This window comes from Acomys russatus, chromosome 17, assembly GCF_903995435.1.
Source record: "Acomys russatus chromosome 17, mAcoRus1.1, whole genome shotgun sequence".
Lineage (NCBI taxonomy): Eukaryota > Metazoa > Chordata > Mammalia > Rodentia > Muridae > Acomys > Acomys russatus.
This window is the reverse complement of record NC_067153.1, coordinates 39409632-39427886: the sequence shown is the minus strand read 5'-3', so window position 1 is coordinate 39427886 and position 18255 is coordinate 39409632. Positions and strand designations below refer to the sequence as shown.

The window sequence follows — 18255 nt, the reverse complement described above, 5'->3', positions numbered from 1 at the left end:
ATCATCTATAGAATGCTTGGTTGGCGGTGGTGGCGCACGCCTTTAATCCCAGCGCTCGGGAGGCAGAGACGGGGATCTCTGAGTTTGAGGCCAGCCTGGCCTACAAAGTGAGTCCAGGACAGTCAGGGCTACACAGAGAACCCCTGTCTTGAAAAAAAAAATCCTTGATCCCCATTGTTCCTGTCTTCTTGATTGTCCACCCCCCTCCCCCCAGCCCCCAGACAGCTGCCCAACCTTGACCTAATGTGGCACTCCAGAGGGGACCTCGGGACCTACCTAAAGCCAGAAGGAAAGGCAGTATTGATACACTGTCACCCACTGAGGTCTAAGTGGCTTTATTGGGCAATATACCGGGGCACCATAGTCTTGGCCCTGTCTGGCAATGAGTCCTCTGGTAGGCTGAGCTGTGTATTGCTTGCAGGAGTGTAATTAGCCTCAGGCAAACTTCACTAGGCGGCCCAGCGTCTCAGCAGCTTTCTCCCGGACCTCAGGCACTGGGTCCTTCAAGAGGAGCTGCAGGGCTGTGGGCAGAGGAACAGGCCAGTTGTGCACATGCCTGGGCCTGTGCGTGGGGCCGCCCACTGCCTTCCTAACAGACGGGCCTCTGCTGGGAGGGCTCGGGAGCCAACGGAAAGATAGTTTTTCCTTTTTTAGTGTTTTTTAAGCTCTCTTGGAACAGTTAAGAAGTTTCCGTGAATTACTAGAGACGATGAGGTCACCAGTGACAGGGGAAAAAAAACCCTGAAATCCAGGAAAATCACTTAGTCCCTGCGGGTGCCCACAGGGTCAGCAGAGCCCCCAACAGAGATGGGAAGGTTGGGATGGGGTACAGGGCCATGTGTCCTGGATTTGGGGGTGTGCTCACCTACAATGAGCTGTTCCAGGTCCACCTGTGGCTTTTGCTCAGGCTCTGCATGCAGCACCAGGAACCCTGTAGCAGGTGGGATAAGCTGTGTGCTGTATACACTGGAGGTGTGGCAGGCTAAGGCAAGGGCCTGCTTACCTGTGAACATGGGGGCAGCGGCTCTGACGTCATCCCAACTGCTCTTGAAGTAGAACAGGTTGGTGCTCACTAGGCGGCCCAGCAAGTCAGGGAAGTGATGCATCTGTAGAACACTGGGGTCAGGGGGTCAGGGTCCTTAGCCCACCCCAGACAGAGTCTCCTTCCACAAGCATTCTTCTCACCAGGTGCTTGCACGTGGAGTTGAGGAATTCCCCAAAGTGCACACTGCGGCCCTCCTGAAGGTACTTGTAGAAGGCAGCTGCCAGCTCAGCACAGTCCAGGTGGGGGACACACATGCACAGGGCAAACTTGCAGGCCTATAATATAATGGGGTGCTAAGACCAAGGTCCTCCCAGGCCTGAAGGAGATCATGCTGAGCCCAGCACCGTTTCCTCTAAACGCGATGGTCACTCACACTGGTCACCGGAGCCTGAGGGTCCCGCAGATGCAGCAGGAGTGGCACCAACCCACCCACAACTTGCTCCAGGAAGACGTCCTCACAGTCCCCATGACAGGCTTTGTTGAGGTGCCCAAAAAGGCGGATGGATGCTGTTCTGAATTCCACTTTTTCCTAGTGGGGGTGCAGCCATGTCACCACAAGCTCCCTTTTCAAGGCGGGTTTGTGATGCATTCTGAGCCCCTACTTTTGTGCTAGGGATTTGAAAGTGGGTTGGGGTTGGGTGTGCAGTAGGAGTATAGGAGGGTGGGGGCTAACACAGACGCTCTGATCCTTGGGGTTGGGAAGGCAGCAGCACAGCTGATGTAAACACTCCTCTCATGGGGATATATCTGACATCAGTTACAGGACCTGGCTGAGGGTGAAGCTAAGCCTTCAGCTCACACTGTCAAAGAAGGGCCGGATGCGGATGGTTGTGTGCAGCAGCACCAAGCGTAGGTCCCATGGCTCCACTAGATCTAGCAGCCGTGCAAGGCCCACCATAGCTTCCAAGGCTACTAGGCTGTGTGGTTCGTCACCGTCATCCAGTCCACTGACCATAGCTGTCATGAGCTGGGGGCCATGAGCTTGCACCTAGGAGACCACTGCATTCAGCTGGCCCACCCTACAGGCTAACCCCTTCCCTAAGCAGTGGTAAGCTAGATAAGCTTCCCCACACTGCCCCTTACATCTCCTGGCCTCCTGGGGGCTGACTCACCTTGTCAGGTGAACCAGAAGCAATGTTGGCCAGACCTCGGAGCACCAGACGCCGTACACTGGCGCTTGAATCCTTCAGCCGGCCTGTCAGGTTGTCCAGCAGTGGTTCCAGGAGCATCAGGTCATTGATCACGTTATTGTTGAGTAGCTGGAGGCAGAGCTGCTCTGACCATTTGTGCCAATGGCCCCTCACCAGCCTGGGCCCAGACACTGTAGCCTATAGGTTTCCTGAAGAGGGGAAGCTGAGGGCTTGCTCCTACCTTAGCTATTAACCTCTGGCAACAGGGGCTTTGACCTGACCTAGGGCCAAGCATCTTCCCATTCCAAGACACAGGCTTATGGTCATATCCCCTCCCCCACAGTCCTACCTCAGCCAGGAAAGCTGTAGAGGTGACCCTCTGGATCTCATACACGCAGCTCTGTGTGCTCACGAGTGCCTTCATCACCAGAGGAAGTCGGGGGCCTGCATGCTTTGCCATAGCACTAGGGAAGGAGTCCCCAAAAGGCAGGAGCTGGTCACCCTGGGTGTTGGCAAAGTACTGCCCAGACCAGCTCCTGTGTTGACCTAGGGGGTACTTTGCCTCCCACTCCACATGGCTAGAACCCTAGGCATTCTAAACTGGGGGGCTTCTCAAGCATTCTCCCACCCCTCTACCCTTTTCCAGCCCACAGGACACCCCTTCTCTGTGCCTCTGGATGGGTATGTATGTCCCACACCCTCAGATGTCCCCTAGACAGGATGTGGCTTGCTTACCTGGCCAGCTGGGCAACTCCGTCTTCATGCCCTGCTGAGGTCTTAAGCAACTCCCAGCCTCCCTCCAGTTCAACACACCGCAACACATCTTGACTGCCACCTCGGAGCAGCAAGGCCTGAAGGGCATCCACCGCAGAGCTGTTTGTGTATAGATTGGGTGGTATTTGATGACCCATCTACCATTGGGCATCCTTTCCTGGGCTGAGCACAAGCTCCTGCCTTGTTCCCTTTTACCAGGACCAGCAAATACTGGCAAGACATGTGGGAGTGTAGCTTGCATGCACCTTCAGGAAAGGCTGCCCAGTCCTATCATTGCCAGTACCTTCCTTCAAGGAGCAGGCTCAGAGAGAGACCTCTGAGTGCTAGTCAGGATTGATAATGGACTTGAGAAACGAGCATTCTGTTGGAGTGCAGGTGAGCTAACTAGGTTGGCCTTTACCAGTCTCTAGGATAGTTTGCAGAACCATTAAGCTATACACAAAGGCCACAGATTTAGCCTCCAAAGCTCTTAGGTACCTGTCCAGCTCTAAGCCTGGACCTGGATACAGCCTGTGCCTAAAGGACCCTGCCAACTCACTGAGGCTGAATAAATCCTTAAGGTGGAGCCACAACACAGCTAGTACCGGAGAACAAAAAACATGGGGTGGGGGTGTTGTAAAACAGGGTGATACCTTATTGTCTTTTAAGTCCTTGTAGCAAGCACCTAACTCCAGTCTCCTCTTGCCAAAGGAATAATGGTGTTGCTTCCTAGGCTTAGCTAGAACTAGAATTTGGCGTCTGCTAAGATAGCCCTTCCCATTCCATGGGGAAGAAGTCGAACAGATTGCTGAACCAATGTGGCTTATCAAAATGGGTAGCACCCCTTGCAGAAATGTATGCTTTCCAGTACAATAGCCCTGCCATATTCACACTAGGCCCCACTGCGTCCAGTATGTATAGTATCCTAGCATGTAGATCCTAGGGGTAGGGATGACACAAGACCCACTAAGAGTGATGCTTCACCTACTGAGAGGTGATGGGTGTGGCTACAGTAGGAGCCTCTGGCTGTTGGGTGAGAGGGAAAGTACAGAGCCCATCTAAGCAGAGGGTAGGCCTTACTAGCCTGCATGCTATGTGGGACCTTAGCTGATAGCAACCAGTGGAGGGTATGATGGACAGGACTACATGACATTATTTAGAATCTAGTGAAAATAACATGGGACACCTGGGTATTCATACAGGCAGCAAGCCCTGCCCAGGGCTATAGAGCTACAGCCTGAGGGGACAGGAAGGTGTGGAGTGGCTTCACCTCCCCATAAACATTTTTTTGGTGATGTGCCACTAACCAACAGCCCCTGATGAATACCTACAGGCCCCAAGTTGGAAGGCAACTCTCGGGAATCCTGTGCTCCAGGGAAAGTTCTAATTGCTTTAGGGCAATGGCAATCTATATTGGTTCCAGACTGAGAAAATGACACAGCTGCTGTGTTGACTGGGTAGATGCTAACTATACCTGTGAGAAACATCCTTAGTGTGGGCAGGGCCAAGTGTAGGCCATATGAGGACTGGGCATGCATCATCCACCAGAACCTGAAGAGCTATGCCACTGGCCACAGTATGCGTAGACCAGGGTCTATAGACTAAGGAGAGAACTTATGCTCACAGTTCTCAGCCCACCACAACACCTCTGAATGGGAGCATATCCTTGGCTTAGGGGGAATATGAGCAATTGAGATACCTCTGGTACTTCTCTGCATAGAACCTTGAAGCACTGGGTCACAGCTGGTGACCCCTGTCAGCTGTGCTCTACAAAGAGCTCAGCCCAGGGGCCTTCACAGGTAGATGAGCTGGCTTCTAGCATGCCAGGCTTAGGTCTGCTCTGTCTCGTTCACACTGTGCTCTCTCTGTATCTGTATAGAGCAAAGCTGGCACGAACTTCTGCTGGAATTTTATACACAGGCGAGGCAAACTGAGGCGGTCCAACCCCAGGTGTCCCTGGCTAAGGTGCATAACTAAAGCTGGATAATCTGGTAGGAAGGAGCTGGGACAGGGAGTGGGGAAATGGTGGCTTTGTCCTCTGGTTTAGATGGCACTGCTATGCCTCTGTTGGAAGTCTCAACTAATGCTTAAACTGTGGCCCAAGGTGCTGCATGGAGCAAGACCAGCACCAGCATGCAGGAGTCAGTTACCGTGGCCTACCAGGACGCCCTAATATAAGCAAAGTACCCTTACCTCAATTGCCCTAATGAACCAGGACTCAGCAAAGACAGTAAGAACTCAGCTCTGGGTAGCAAGAGGCCTAGGGCATGTTGTCAACTCCTGTGCTGGGCTATGACCACCTATCTATGTCACAGTGCTGGACAATACACAGGCTCGGCCCAACCAGAAAAACCCAGGGCACTAGTCTGACCTCACTTGAGTGCTCCATAGCCCCAGCCAGCATAGCCATATGGTACCTTACTACCCCAGCCTGGAGCTACCTGCAGAGATGAGAAGAAACCCAGGAAATGTGCAGACCTGGAAACTCATTAAAACATTTAAACAGAGCCCGATGATGGTGGCGCATGCCTTTAATCCCAGCACTCGGGAGCAGAGGCAGCTGGGTCTCTGTGAGCTTGAGGCCAGCTTGGTTTACAAAGTGAGTCCAAGACAGTCAAGGCTACGCAGAGAAACCCCATCTCAAAAAAACAAAAAAATTTAACTATCACAAATGACCACCCCAACCTGCACCAGGGAGAGATCTTGGTTCTTGGAAGCAAAGTCACGCCCTCCAAGCCCACCACTCTTCAGACAAGGTCTTTTGTACTACCTCTAGCACTGGATACCACACATACAAACACACTACCTGTGTTTACAAGTAAGCATGGGATGGTAGGTGAGGGACCCCATTACCTGCAGGGATCAAGGCTTCTGGCTGCTCTGGCTGGGCTGGTGCTCTTCCGCTCCTTGCCCTGCAGGTTCCGGGGCAGTTGGACACCCAGAGTGCAGCTGACTCGCAGCAGGAGTGCCACAAACAGCTGAGGGTAGAGCTCTAGTACCACAGTTCCAGATGATGGGGCAGACAGGACCTCATACAATGCACAGGTGGCCTGGGGAAGAGCCACTAGAGGGTCACTTCTCCCTCTGTACCCCTACTCCAGCACTCAGCCTTAGCATGAACCCCATATACACTTGAAGTTTTGTGTCCCTGGGAAGAGGCAGGAGGGACCCAAGAAGCCCTGTATAGCTCAGTTCTCTGGGCATTAGGCAGGACAGAGGAACAGTGTGGCCTTCGTGGGGACAAACTTCAGACCATCTGTTCTTGGTTCCTTAGAAAGGAGAGGAAATTCTCACAGCTGCTTTATTGCTTAAAGTGTGGCTGGGCTGGGTTTATTTTTTTTTTCCACAGGATAAAATGTGAAGTGGGTTCCCTTGGGAGCTAACACCTGCTGATCTTTATGAGCCCCAGCACAGCTGCCAGGTGCCTTTGGGGTACCCAGGCCTCATGTGGGGGCAGGGGCAGCATGCAAGGTAGACCCTGAGTCCCTTACTCACCGCAAGGGGAAGCAGTGTGGCTACTCTGTCGGCAGTGCTCCCCAGAAGGAAGGCCCGGCTCTCCTTGAATGGGACATCTCTGCTCATCTTCTCCAGCAGCAGCCCTAAGACCTGAGTGGTGAGGCTGGGCTCCACAGCCAGTGCCCGCCACAGGGCACAGGTGTAACTGGAACAGCAAGGAAAAGCCTCTTGAGCCATTGCTGGCTGTAGCGCTCTGCCCACCACTGCCTTAAGCTGCTGTGTCATCCCTCCCACACCCCTAATTCCACAAGGCTCGGACATGCCAGAATCAGATCTTGCTGGGAGAGAAATGGTGTTCTGATGTCAGATCTGAACTTGCCCCTTTCTCTGACCCCAGAGTCTGGAACAGTTGGCAACAGAGGGCAGAGAGAAGACTGCTGCTGGCCTCTACACAGAGGACCTAAGGCAGGAAGCATAGGGTCTCTAAGGAGCTGCCAGAAGTTAAGATGAGGCTTCTCCAGCGGAAGTATCTGTCCCAGGCCCCAGGAATAGCACATGGTCAGAGGACCAAGGACACAAGGAAGAGGCATGAGGAGAGTCCTCAGGCATCACCGGTGGCAGGATGGCCTGTCTATCTAATGGCAGTGCCCAGAACACTGGGAAACTCTTATGCCCCACGTGTCTGAAAAAATGTTGGACAAACTTCAAACAGTCTATTGGAAATTAGAAACTACAAATAGTGGGGCTAGAGAGATGGCTCAGAGGTTAAGAGCACTCTGTTCTTCAAAGGTCCTGAGTTCAATTCCCAGCAACCACATGGTGACTCACAATCATCTGTACTGAGATCTGGTGCCCTCTTCTGGCATGCAGGCACACATGTAGGCAGAAAACTGTACAAATAGTAAATAAATAAATCTTAAAAAAAGAAAGAAAGCTGGGCATGGTGGCATATACCTTTAATCCTAGCACTTGGGAGGCAGAGGCAGACCAATTGCTCTGAGTTCAAGGCCAGCCTGGTCTACAAAGTGAGTCCAGGACAGACAAGGCTGCACAGAGAAACCCTGTCTCAAAAAACCAAAAAAAAAAACCAAAAAAAAAAAAAGAAAGAAAGAAACTATAAATAGCAACTAAGAGAAATGAAGCCTGCAAAATGGCTGAGTGAATAAGGGAGCTTGCTACCAGGCCCCATGATCTGAGTTCAATCCCTGGGAAGAACCAGCTTCCTAAACTAGTCCAGTGTCCTCATTTCTGTGGCATGCACATACACATACGCACAAAAATAAATGTAAAAAAAAATTAAGAGAACCAATGAGACTTTGTAGAAATAAGGCACAAATTACACTTGTTGGACATATTGGTGCCAGCCCAGATACAGCAGATGAGAGAAATGGTGAGTTTGGGGTTGGTGCACACCTTTAATTCCAGTACCCAGGAGGCAGATCTCTTAAGTTTTAGGCCAGTCAGAGTAGTCTGGTGGGATCCTGTCTCAGGGAGGGGGAGAGGGGGGGAGGGAGGGCACACGCTTAGGATTCAGCAGAGAGCAAAGGACACATTCATTCAGAAGACAGAATGAAAGAGGTAGACAGTAAAGTTAACGGCTCAGAAATAGAGAACAAAAAACATCTCAGGGGGGGGGGGGGGGTGGGGAGGTTGAGGCTTTGTCAGCTATTGGTGAGACCAAGTGTAAAGGTACTGCCTGTCATGCAGCACCCAAGAAGTGGAGGCAAGAGGGTCAAGAATTCAAGGCATTCTCACCTACAAGGCAAATTTGAGGTAAGCCTGTCTCAAAACAGAACAAAATGAAACCACACAACATTACAGTACAGGTTCAGAAGCTCAGTAGACTAAGACACCAGCAAGATGCAGAGCATCCACACCAAAAGGGAGAAGCTATGGAGACAGTGAGCTAGGCACATGCGGGTCCCTCCACATGACCTGCCAGCAGAAGCCAGGTCATGCAGCATTATTCCATGGATACCACTGGGAAACATTCTCCAAATTGCAGAGTCTGTGAGAAAGGCAGAAAGAATAACCTGCCATGGCAAAGCCATCTCCAGTGCCTTGAAGGCAGGCTCAGTTCCCCTGATGGCTGGCTGCACACTACCCATATACACAAGGCAGAGCCAGAGGTTTATGAGATGGTCAGAGCACAAACAGTTCAGATCCGTGGACCTCACACCCTTTGTGGCAATGCTCTGTATTTAGAGCAGCACATCACAAATGAGCATGGTGGTGGGTTACAAGTGTGCATCTTCTATTACCCTTACATGTCAGGAAGTAGTCTTGATCTTTCCCAACCATTTATAAGCATGACGCCCAACTTGGCTCACGGGCTTGGCACAACACACTGACCTGCCCCACTGTAACATTCATGTGACAGGCTCTTTATGCCCTACTCTACAAAAGACGGCTAAAATAGGGGCCGGAGAGATGGCTCTGTGGTTAAGAGCACTGTCTGCTCTTCTAGAGGTCTTGAGTTCAGTTCCTGGCAATCATATGGTGGCTCACAACCATCTAACTGGGATCTGATGCCCTCTTCTGGTGTGCAGGTGTACATGCAGATAGAGCATTAACATACATTTTTTAAGTGCTAAAATATTTCTTAATGGCCCAGAGTAGAAAGGCTGATGAACATCCCCTGTGAATAGACAGTATAGATAAGACACAGCCTCACTATACAGCAGTAAGAGCAAGCCACCTCACTGTATTTCAAGAGCAGTACATCAAGTAAGTCAAAAGGAATATCAGTCCACTCGCAAAGCCCAGGACCAGGCAAAGCCCCCCTAAGAACAGCAGAAGGACATTGGGGGCTCAGCTGGTGAGTAGATGGGACCTGGAGGCTGGATACCTCTTCTGCCTGCATCCAAGCAGTGTCTGAAGTCTGCAAGCACAGAGAACCCTGCCTGAGCACCAGGATTTGTGGGCCCTCCTGTGCACACCCATGGGAAGTGAAATGACTGCAGGTGAGGAAGTTCACCTAAATGACGTCTCCACACCTGAGTCACATATGAAGGGCTAGAGAGAGCTCTGTGGTAAAGGGCGTGCGCTGCTCTTCTAGGGTTCAGATCCCGACACCCATTTGGGATGGCTTACAACCACCTGTCACTCCAAAGGATACTATACCCTATTCTGGTATCCAGGGACCCCACCCCCTTTCTCTCTCTCATACACAGAAGCAGACAGACAAACACACATAAGAGAGACATGCAGACAGACACACAGTCACTCACTCCCAATGCACAACCTCCAAGCTGGTTAAGAATAAGAGCCAGTAGTGCTATGTAAATTTTGTGCCCTAACAACAGGGACAGTATGTGCACAGGTAGGGACCACACCATCTGACCCAATAGTGGCCTTAAGGATAACCTCTGCCCTCAGCCAGGACTACAAAGAAAGATGAGACCAGCAAGCCCAAACCCTCAGGACAGAGGACAGGAGGGAAAAAAGGCTGGCAAGAAGAAATGAAGGACTGCGTTTGGTGAGGAGGAAGGAGATGATCTGGGGAGATGCATCCCTATAGGGTAAACACAGGATTCCTAGGCTCCTCCAGGGGCCCAGAGTGGTCATGGTGGGGTGCTCACTGGTGATGAATACTCTAGTGAACCACCAAATCACAACAGCCAGGCAGCCTTGGAGCCTGAGAGGAGGGTGAGAAGAGTGGCCACCAAGGAGAGCTATGGGAAGTCTGGCTTAACAGGGATGCCCAAGAAGGGCCTTAACCAGGCTCCTAAGACATCTAGAAAGGGACAGAGATGCCTTGGGTACCTGAGAGGTAGGGCCCTTTTCAGTGTGATTACCTTTTCCACAAGCCCAGGTTCATGGGGACTCATGCAGAAAACTCGGGTTGCAGAAGTAGAGGAGAGGTGCTGAAGGAGCACACACTATGCCATGCAGGAAAAACTCCCAAAGTTGGAGTTTGGCTTCCACCAAATAAGCTCAGGGCACTGAGTACCTGTCAAAGGGCAGGGGGCTCCCCAGGAGACTGGATGCCACGGCCTCGCAGTGCTGAGATGCTAGGAGGTACACACTGTGCTGGGCAGCCGGCAGGACATGTTCCTCCTGGGTATCCTGCAGCTTGGCTCGCAGCACACTCACAATCTCAGGGACCTGCAGACAGGATGGGCTCAAGTGGGGTGGTGCAGTCAGGCTCTGGAGCTGGGCACATGTCCACATCAGGCATGATGGGAAAGGGTACACAGCTACCTCTAGTAAGTTCCATTAGCCCAAGCTATGAGAAGGAAAGGCCTTAAAAATCCAGAGCTCTTGACTTCAGACCACAAGCTTATGGCAGAAAGGTCTAAGGCAATCCCCTGATGGGTGTGAGGAGCTAAGAACAGGAACCTAGATCCCATACGAGAAGAGACGAGTAGGCTATGGTCTCGCATCTACCAGTATGTAGGAGACTACCCTGAAGCAGATTCCCCAGCACTGCACAGGAGGAGGGAGGAGGCAGAAGTACATTTCCAGAGCAAGAAACACCAGGGGGGCCCCTTGAGCCCCCACAGTGTTCCTATAATTCAGCCACTGTCTGCTAAAGGCAGGACCCATATGAGAAATCAAGCTAGGAGGCAGAAAGGGAGGACAAAACAGGAGCAATGGACACACGAGTAAGACTGGGCCACAGAGGGAAGGACAGGACCTGAAGCGGTGCCTACCTGAGCTTGTGGGCGTCTCGCTGCTATACAAAGCAGGTGACACAAACACTAGAGAACATGAACACGTGACTGGGGAAGCATGGCCACCAGGAACTCCCTTTAGAGCTACAGAAATGTTGTGGGCAAATCTCAGCCTCAATTATTCTCCAGAATGTGCGAGGCTTCCCTCTAGGCAGTCTGGCATGGCTTCTCTCTGGCTGTAGACATGGAATGTACCCCCACAATGTATACAGCCAAAGCTGCAGGTGGAGATTACAGTAGCGAGGGTCATCTTGCCCCTGAGAAGAGCAGACACTATGACCAGAGCTAGTCCTTTTTTTCCTTGGCAATGAAACCACTAGATGGAACCATTAAGTTCCTCAGCAATGACAGGCACCAGAAAGATTCTGGGCTCAATGAGAACTGCCAAGGCCGGGTCCCATCCCCTTGGTGAAGGCAGGAAGGGTACAGGAGGCTGAAAGTCAGTGTAGAGTATTCAGGGCAGTTCCCTTGGGGAACTACAGGGTTCAGAGGTGTGAACACAACGCTAGAGTCATTGGATACAGGAAATGGAGTGAACCATGGTTCACTCACAGGGTAGGCATCTGGACACTGGCAAGTGAAAGCTTCCTCCATGCTACTGGCTTCTAGGAAGTTGGTTTCTTTCTTTTCAAGATTTGTTTGTTTGTTTATATGTATACAGTGCTCTACCTGCATGTACACCTGCGGAAGAGGGCATCAGATCACATTATAGATGGCTGTGAGCTGCCATATGGGTGCTGGGAATTGAACTCAGGTCCTCTGGAGGAGCAGTCAGTGCTCTTAACCTCTGAGCCATCTCTCCAGCCAGACTCCCAGCTCCTCTCTGAAGTTGTGACAGGAGTTGTGACTGAGTCTCTAGACTCTTCAGCACTGGTCCCTGCCCCTGGCCTCCTGCTCACAGCAGTGACGAGGTGTGCTGGTCTTGCAGTGGGGCAGCTTCCTTATCATTCTGGCTCCAAAGCCCACCTTCACTTCTAGAGTTCTGCACAGAACCCCACTTCCTGGCCTAAACACAGGCAGGCTCCATCTGGGCTCTGCACAAGAGGCTACACCTGGATCTTTGCCTAGCTCTGGGCTGTGGCCCCTGCCCTCCGCCCTCAGCACCTGGGAGTACTCTTGCCCTATCTACCAGCTTGGTCTAGGTCACCTGTTCACAACAGCTTCATGAAGGTTTGGTCCCACTGCGGTGGTCCTAGCACACTGATGGTTATGCAAATGATCACACATCCAATCTCAGAAATGTCAATAACCCTCCACAGGAAACCTGTCCTCATGAGCCCACCTCTTCCTCAGTCCCTCAAACCTCAAATCTACCTTCTTCTTGGTGGATCTGCCTTTTTCGAACATTTCAAATAAGTGGATCACACAGTGCATAGTGCTGCGTTCTTTTTCTCAAGGTTCATCTACACTGCAGATGTGCTAAAACTTCATTCCTCCACATGGTAAAATAATACTGCATTGTATGGATGGACCACATTTTCATTTCTCACAAACTGGCAGAATTTGAATAATGCCACTATGAATATGCGTGTGCAGCTTTTTGTGTGCATCCTGGAGTGTTCTAGAGGTGGAGGGCTGGGCTGCATGTGGCCCTCACTCTGACTTTCTAAGCACATTCCAGGCTGTTTTCACATGATAGCTTCTCTCTGTCCCCCAGGCGCTTGTATTAGCATGCTTCCTCTTTTGGTCCACAGAAGACCCTCCTCCTGCTCCTGACACAGGCGTCCCCGCCTTGCCTCACATGCAGCTTTACAGTGTGCTTCCCTCATGAGCATGGTATATTCGGTGGGACCTCAGTCCGGCTGCATGCCATCACTAGAGCCACACTGACTCAGTGTTGTGCCAGAAGTCCAAAAGCAGGCTGTGTGTAAGAAGCACCTGTTGGCGTCTCTCAGGGTAGAGAGGTTTCCCATGACCCTAATGGGCCAATGAGGCTGACATGCCCAGTTACAAGATGACTGAGATGCCAAGTACAGACCAAAGTCTAAACTCCTGGTTGGGCTCAGTAATTCAGAACCATGCAAGGACATCTGGCTCTGTGAAGAAAAGGGAGACCCCAAACCATAAGGCTCTGGGGGAGGAAACAGGGCAAAGGCTTCTTTACAGTGCATTTGGCAGCCAGGTGGACATGGTGCACATCTTTAATCCCAGCACTTGGAAGGCAGAGGCAGGAGAATCTCTGTGAGTTTGAGGCCAGCCTGGTCTACATAGTGAGTTCCAGGACAGCCAGAGCTACACAGAGAACTCCTGTCTTGAAAAAAAGCCAACCAAACAACAAAACCAATGAATCTAGCAATGATTTCTTGGACATGACACCAGAAACCCAGGCAATAAAAAGAGATAAGCAGACACCGTCAACCTCCACCCCCAAAGGACAAATCGACATAGGAAGTTACTACAGAATGACGTACATGTACATGAAAATTACGTACCCGATAAGAGGTTAGTTTCGAAAATGTATAAAGACCCATAAAGTAACAAGCTCGTTACAAACCTGAGAGCCAACAAGATGGCTCAGCAGTTAAAGGCACTTGTCCCCTCACCTGAGCCTTATGCCCAGAACCCCCATAAAGATGGGAGCGAAGAACGGACTCAAGTTGTCTCACACACAGTAATAATAAAATCTAAGCACTCAGAAGGCAGAGTCAGGCAGATCTCTGTGAGTTCAAGGCTCAGCCTGGTCTTAAAAAAAAAAAAAAAAAAAAAAAAAAAAAAAGATGCTTAGCTTCATTAACCATCAGAGAAACACAAATCAAAATCACAATGATGGGTCTGGAAAAGTGGCTTAGTGGTTACGAGTGTACACTGCTCTCACAGAGGCCTGGGTTTGTTTTCCAGTACTCACACAGGCAGCTCTAGCTCGAGGGGGATCCAAGCCTCTGGCCTCAGCAGGCACTTGCACTTGTATGTGCACACATGCACACATACACATACATATGCACATATGTAATGCAGAACAAAACCAAAAGCATGATGTGGGCTGGTGTGTGATGGCTCGACAAAGAAAGGTGCTTGCTGTCAAGCCTGAGGACTGGGATTGATGGCCCAGATTCACACGGTGTCTCATGAACTGTGTGTGCCATGGCATAGTACGCATGCGCTCCCCTGCTCCCAATAGTTACACACATACACGGACACAGAAACACTACCAGAGCGTCCTGCTCTTCCAGAGGACCCAGAGATTGGTTCCCAGCATACAACCACCTGTAACTACTGCTCCAGAAAATCCAACCCTTGCGTCTGGCCTCCACAGGCATGCGCGTGTGTGCGCGTGTGCACGCTCTCTCTCTCTCTCTCTCTCTCTCTCTCTCTCTCACACACACACACACACACACAGGCTTGGAGAGGGAGCTCAGCTATTGAGAGTACTTTGCCGCTCTTGTAGAGGACCCAAGTTCAGTCGCCAACACCATAGTAACTGTCCCTAACTCTAGTTCCAGAAGATCTACTCCCCGTTTCTGGCTTCTGCACGCAGTACATGTATGTGTGTACACACACACACACACACACACACACACACACACACACACACACACACACACACACACAGTACACATACATACATGTAGGCAAAACACTCAGACACATAAAATAAATAAATCTAAAATAAACTTAAGTTAGAAAGGCAAGGCCAGGCATGGTGGCGCACACCTGTAATCCCAACACTCAGGAGGCAGAGGCCTGCAGATTTCTGAGTTCAAGGCCAGCCTGGTCTACAAAGGGAGTCCAGGACAGCCAAGGCTACACAGAGAAACCCTGTCTCAAAAAAAAAGAAAAAGAAAAAGAAAGAAACGAAAAGCAAGATTTGGGTTTTTTTTGTGTATGAGGTCTCTCCAGACATGTCCGTCTGCACCACAGGCATGTCTGAGGTCCGCAGAGACTGGAAGAGTGCATTGGGTCCCCTGGAACTGCAGTTATGGATGGTGGTGACCACCATGTGCCTTCTGGGAATCTCTAATTAGGTCTCCTGGAAGAACAGCCAGTGCTCTTAACAGCTGAGCCATCTCTCCAGCCCTAAGTAAACATATTTTTTTAAATCCTTAAAATTTTTTTCAATTTGACTATACACCCAAACTAGCAAACAAACAAACCAACCCCCCCCCAAAAAAAAAACCAAGGACTGAAGCTATTTGTGCAGCTGTGCTCACTGACTTTCTATTCACATCAGCCAAGAGAGAGAAATGGCCCAAATGTCCACCACTGGATGACAGCTAAGCAAGATGTGGACTGTTCACGGGCTAGCCACATAGACCTGGTGACCACCACTTCCCTCTTCCCTTCCATCTGCACAACTGCCGTCTGCAGACTGCACCCCTTGATGTCTGACCCAGGGAGCTCTGTGGGCCAAGTGCTGCGCCGAGCCCTCCTCCCCTCCAGGACCCCACCAGGCAGTACCTCCCCAACATCAGCCTCTCTGTCAGCTAGCCAGTGGCACGTGGATGTTATCCCTGTCTAGAGGGCACACCGTGTGAAGCTCTCCGGTCTAAGGACCCTTCTGTTAGACACTCCTTTCTTTCTCGCTGGTTAGTCCTGCCCGAGGTGTACCCACTAGCAGAACCGCCAGAATACTCAAGGTATCCCTACAGATCAGTAAGAAAAGCATCAACAGCCCAACATGGAACTGGGCAAAAGATGGGTGTCATCACAAAAGAAGCCATCCAATTATCCCTCAGACACCAGGAAATGCAAATTAAATCATAACATGGAATATCACAAGCCCATCATAAAAAGACACCACCACTCTCCAGGTAGGTCCAACTGGAGGAACCCTCAGACAGCTGTTACAGACAGCACAGACTGTAGCCAGGTGCTCTGGGATGGCTGAGGAACCTGCATGAGAGCCGTAAGGAGCAAACTGTGGGGTTAGCACTAGGAGCACGAGTGATCTCACTTCCACACCATTGGCAAGACATTGCACCCGGGGTCAGGGAACACCCAGAAGCTGGCAGGGGACTCCGCTTTGTGGATGACTGTGAGCTCCTCTTCCTGGGAGACTTCAGTTCAGTACAGACCTCAAGGCCCCCTTAGCAAATGAGTTGAGCCCACACCTTCCAAGGCTCTAAATGTAGGCTAAGGGTTCCCAACGCGCTGAAGCCCAACAGACCCAGGAGGATGCGGTGCAGAGACACCCTTCACTCTCACTTGCACACAAAATTTCCTGTACAAGTGCTTCCAACACACTTAGAAACAACTGCCAGGAGAAGACTGGTGTGGGCTGCAGCCCTGTAGGCATGGTAAACAGGCTGTACAAAGGCGGCAACAGGGCAGAGCAGCAGTCCCGTGCAAGAACTTGGAGTTTCTGTATGAGATCCTGAAGTCCCATGCCAGGCAATCCCTGGGACTTGGGTGGCCCAGTGCACCCACGTCCTCCCTGGTCACAGGGTCAGGAGCTCAGCAGGTGTCAGCTCAATGACAATGTTTGTGGCTTTTCCGGGTCTGGGGGTGGGGAGCATTACATAGCCCAGGATAGTCTCAACTACCTATACAGCTAAAGCTGGCCTTGAACTCCTGATTTTTCTTGTCTCCACCTCCAAAGTGCTGAGATTACAGGCGTGCACCACCAAGCGTGGCTGTCACTCTCCTCAGCTCCGAGGCACAAGTGATCCCTTCCTGCTTTAATCTCCCAAATGGCCAGGACTATAAGAACAGAGGGTACAAACCATGGCAGGTTTCCACTTTGCTTTTTCCCCTTAAATTCTTTTATTTTTGTTTTTTCCCTTGAGACAGGGTTTCTCTGTGTAGCCCTGGCTGTCCTGAAACTCACTCTGTAGACCAGGCTGGCCTCCAATTCAGAGATCCGCCTGCCTCTGCCTCTGCCTCCTGAGTGCTGGGATTAAAGGCAAGCACTGGCACCACCTGGCCTAAATTCTTAATAGAGTTGCATTATCGAGTTCTAAGTGGTTTTCAGATAAGAAAAGGCTTTGTTCAAATCAGACCCAGAGCAGATGCAGTCAGAGCTGTAAGAGTGAAACAGGAGGTGCCCCAGCAGGAAGTCCAGGGTACCCAGCCCTCCCCGACACAGCCTCCACGCCCACCTTTTCCAGCAGCACGTTGCCCCGCTCCTTCAATAGGCAGTTGATCATGACTGTGGCTGCGCGGGAGCAGTTCTTGTCTGGGTCTCCCAGGCTCTCGAACATGGTAAGCAAGAGGCTGATGAGCTGATCTGATGGGAGGCGCTTGGCAATGACCTAGAAGGGTGATGCCACAGCAACAATAACAACAAAAGTGGATCAGCCCCCAGCTGCTTCTTGAGGGGAAATGCAGGGGTTTAGCTGTCTCTTCTTCACCCCTCTGAGTCTGGAACCATCCCAGGAAGGTGGTCCTTGGGCAGCTGCAGGGCTGGGATTGGACAGGGGACAGGAGTGAGTGGCCTGTGTGGAGCTGCTCTGGGACTCTCTAGAATACAGGGATTTCAGGACAAGTGTGCAGCTTTCCCACTTCAGTAAGCCCTGAAGTGAGCCTCCAGCTCAGCCTCTTTTGCTCTTTCTCCCAACATAGGAAATACACCAGAAGGAAGAGCATCACAGTGGTAGCCCCCAACTGCAGATCCCAGCTCCTTCTGACCCACCCAAGGCTGGGTGGGTTCCCTAGCACTGAGCATTACCAGAAAGGGCTCAGGGCCCCCTCCTGTCAGCCTCTGCTAGAAACCCTGACCATACCAAGAACAGGAATGTTCATAGATGGGGACGCCACAGAGGGTACACTAAGGGAGGAGCCATTCTGTCTGTCCTTGGAGCCCTGCTGAGCCTCAGTGTGGCTCAGGGCTGGATATGGTACCCGGGGAGTACAGTAAACAGGGCATGTAAGAGACATCTTGGTCCAGTGCTGCACTTCCATGTGCCTCAGCCAGCTGGAACAAAGACAAGGCCCATGCTGGACCAGGCGTGTGGCTCTGAGCAGTTGTCGACTCTGGGTAGGACACTCATGTACACACCAGCACTGTGTCCTCCAATTCTAGAAGCCTGCACCCTCAGGAAGGAAGCTACAGAGCCAGCTGGACCTCATGGAATTCAGTTTTCTCTCAGGCATTCCCTGAGATCCTACCACGCAGTGCACCTTGATCCTGCCTGAGGCAGGCAGGTATGAGAGATAAGGCAGTGCTGACCAAATGCCCCACCACCACCACCAGTTCCTTGGATGAAACCTGCTCAGGCCACCTCTTAGGGCCTGCTCCCTTGGCAGTCCCTTAGTCCAA

The 18255-nt window shown here is 51.3% G+C and overlaps 1 protein-coding gene across 1 annotated transcript in view; it reads right to left on the bottom strand.

Moving 5' to 3' along the window:
- Positions 1-283: 283 nt before the first annotated feature.
- Mroh1 (maestro heat like repeat family member 1) overlaps positions 284-18255 on the bottom strand; it is a 56857-nt gene continuing 38885 nt past the window's right edge. Inside the window, exons 29-41 of the mRNA XM_051159802.1 lie at positions 17096-17248; positions 10337-10491; positions 6424-6589; positions 5782-5978; positions 2911-3048; positions 2525-2639; positions 2158-2304; positions 1845-2033; positions 1419-1574; positions 1186-1320; positions 1004-1106; positions 866-931; positions 284-521 (exon numbers count right to left, since the gene is read on the bottom strand). Of these exons, the coding sequence (XP_051015759.1) occupies positions 436-521; positions 866-931; positions 1004-1106; positions 1186-1320; positions 1419-1574; positions 1845-2033; positions 2158-2304; positions 2525-2639; positions 2911-3048; positions 5782-5978; positions 6424-6589; positions 10337-10491; positions 17096-17248 (1806 nt within the window). The 3' untranslated portion in view covers positions 284-435. The remainder of the gene's footprint in view (positions 522-865; positions 932-1003; positions 1107-1185; positions 1321-1418; positions 1575-1844; positions 2034-2157; positions 2305-2524; positions 2640-2910; positions 3049-5781; positions 5979-6423; positions 6590-10336; positions 10492-17095; positions 17249-18255) is intronic.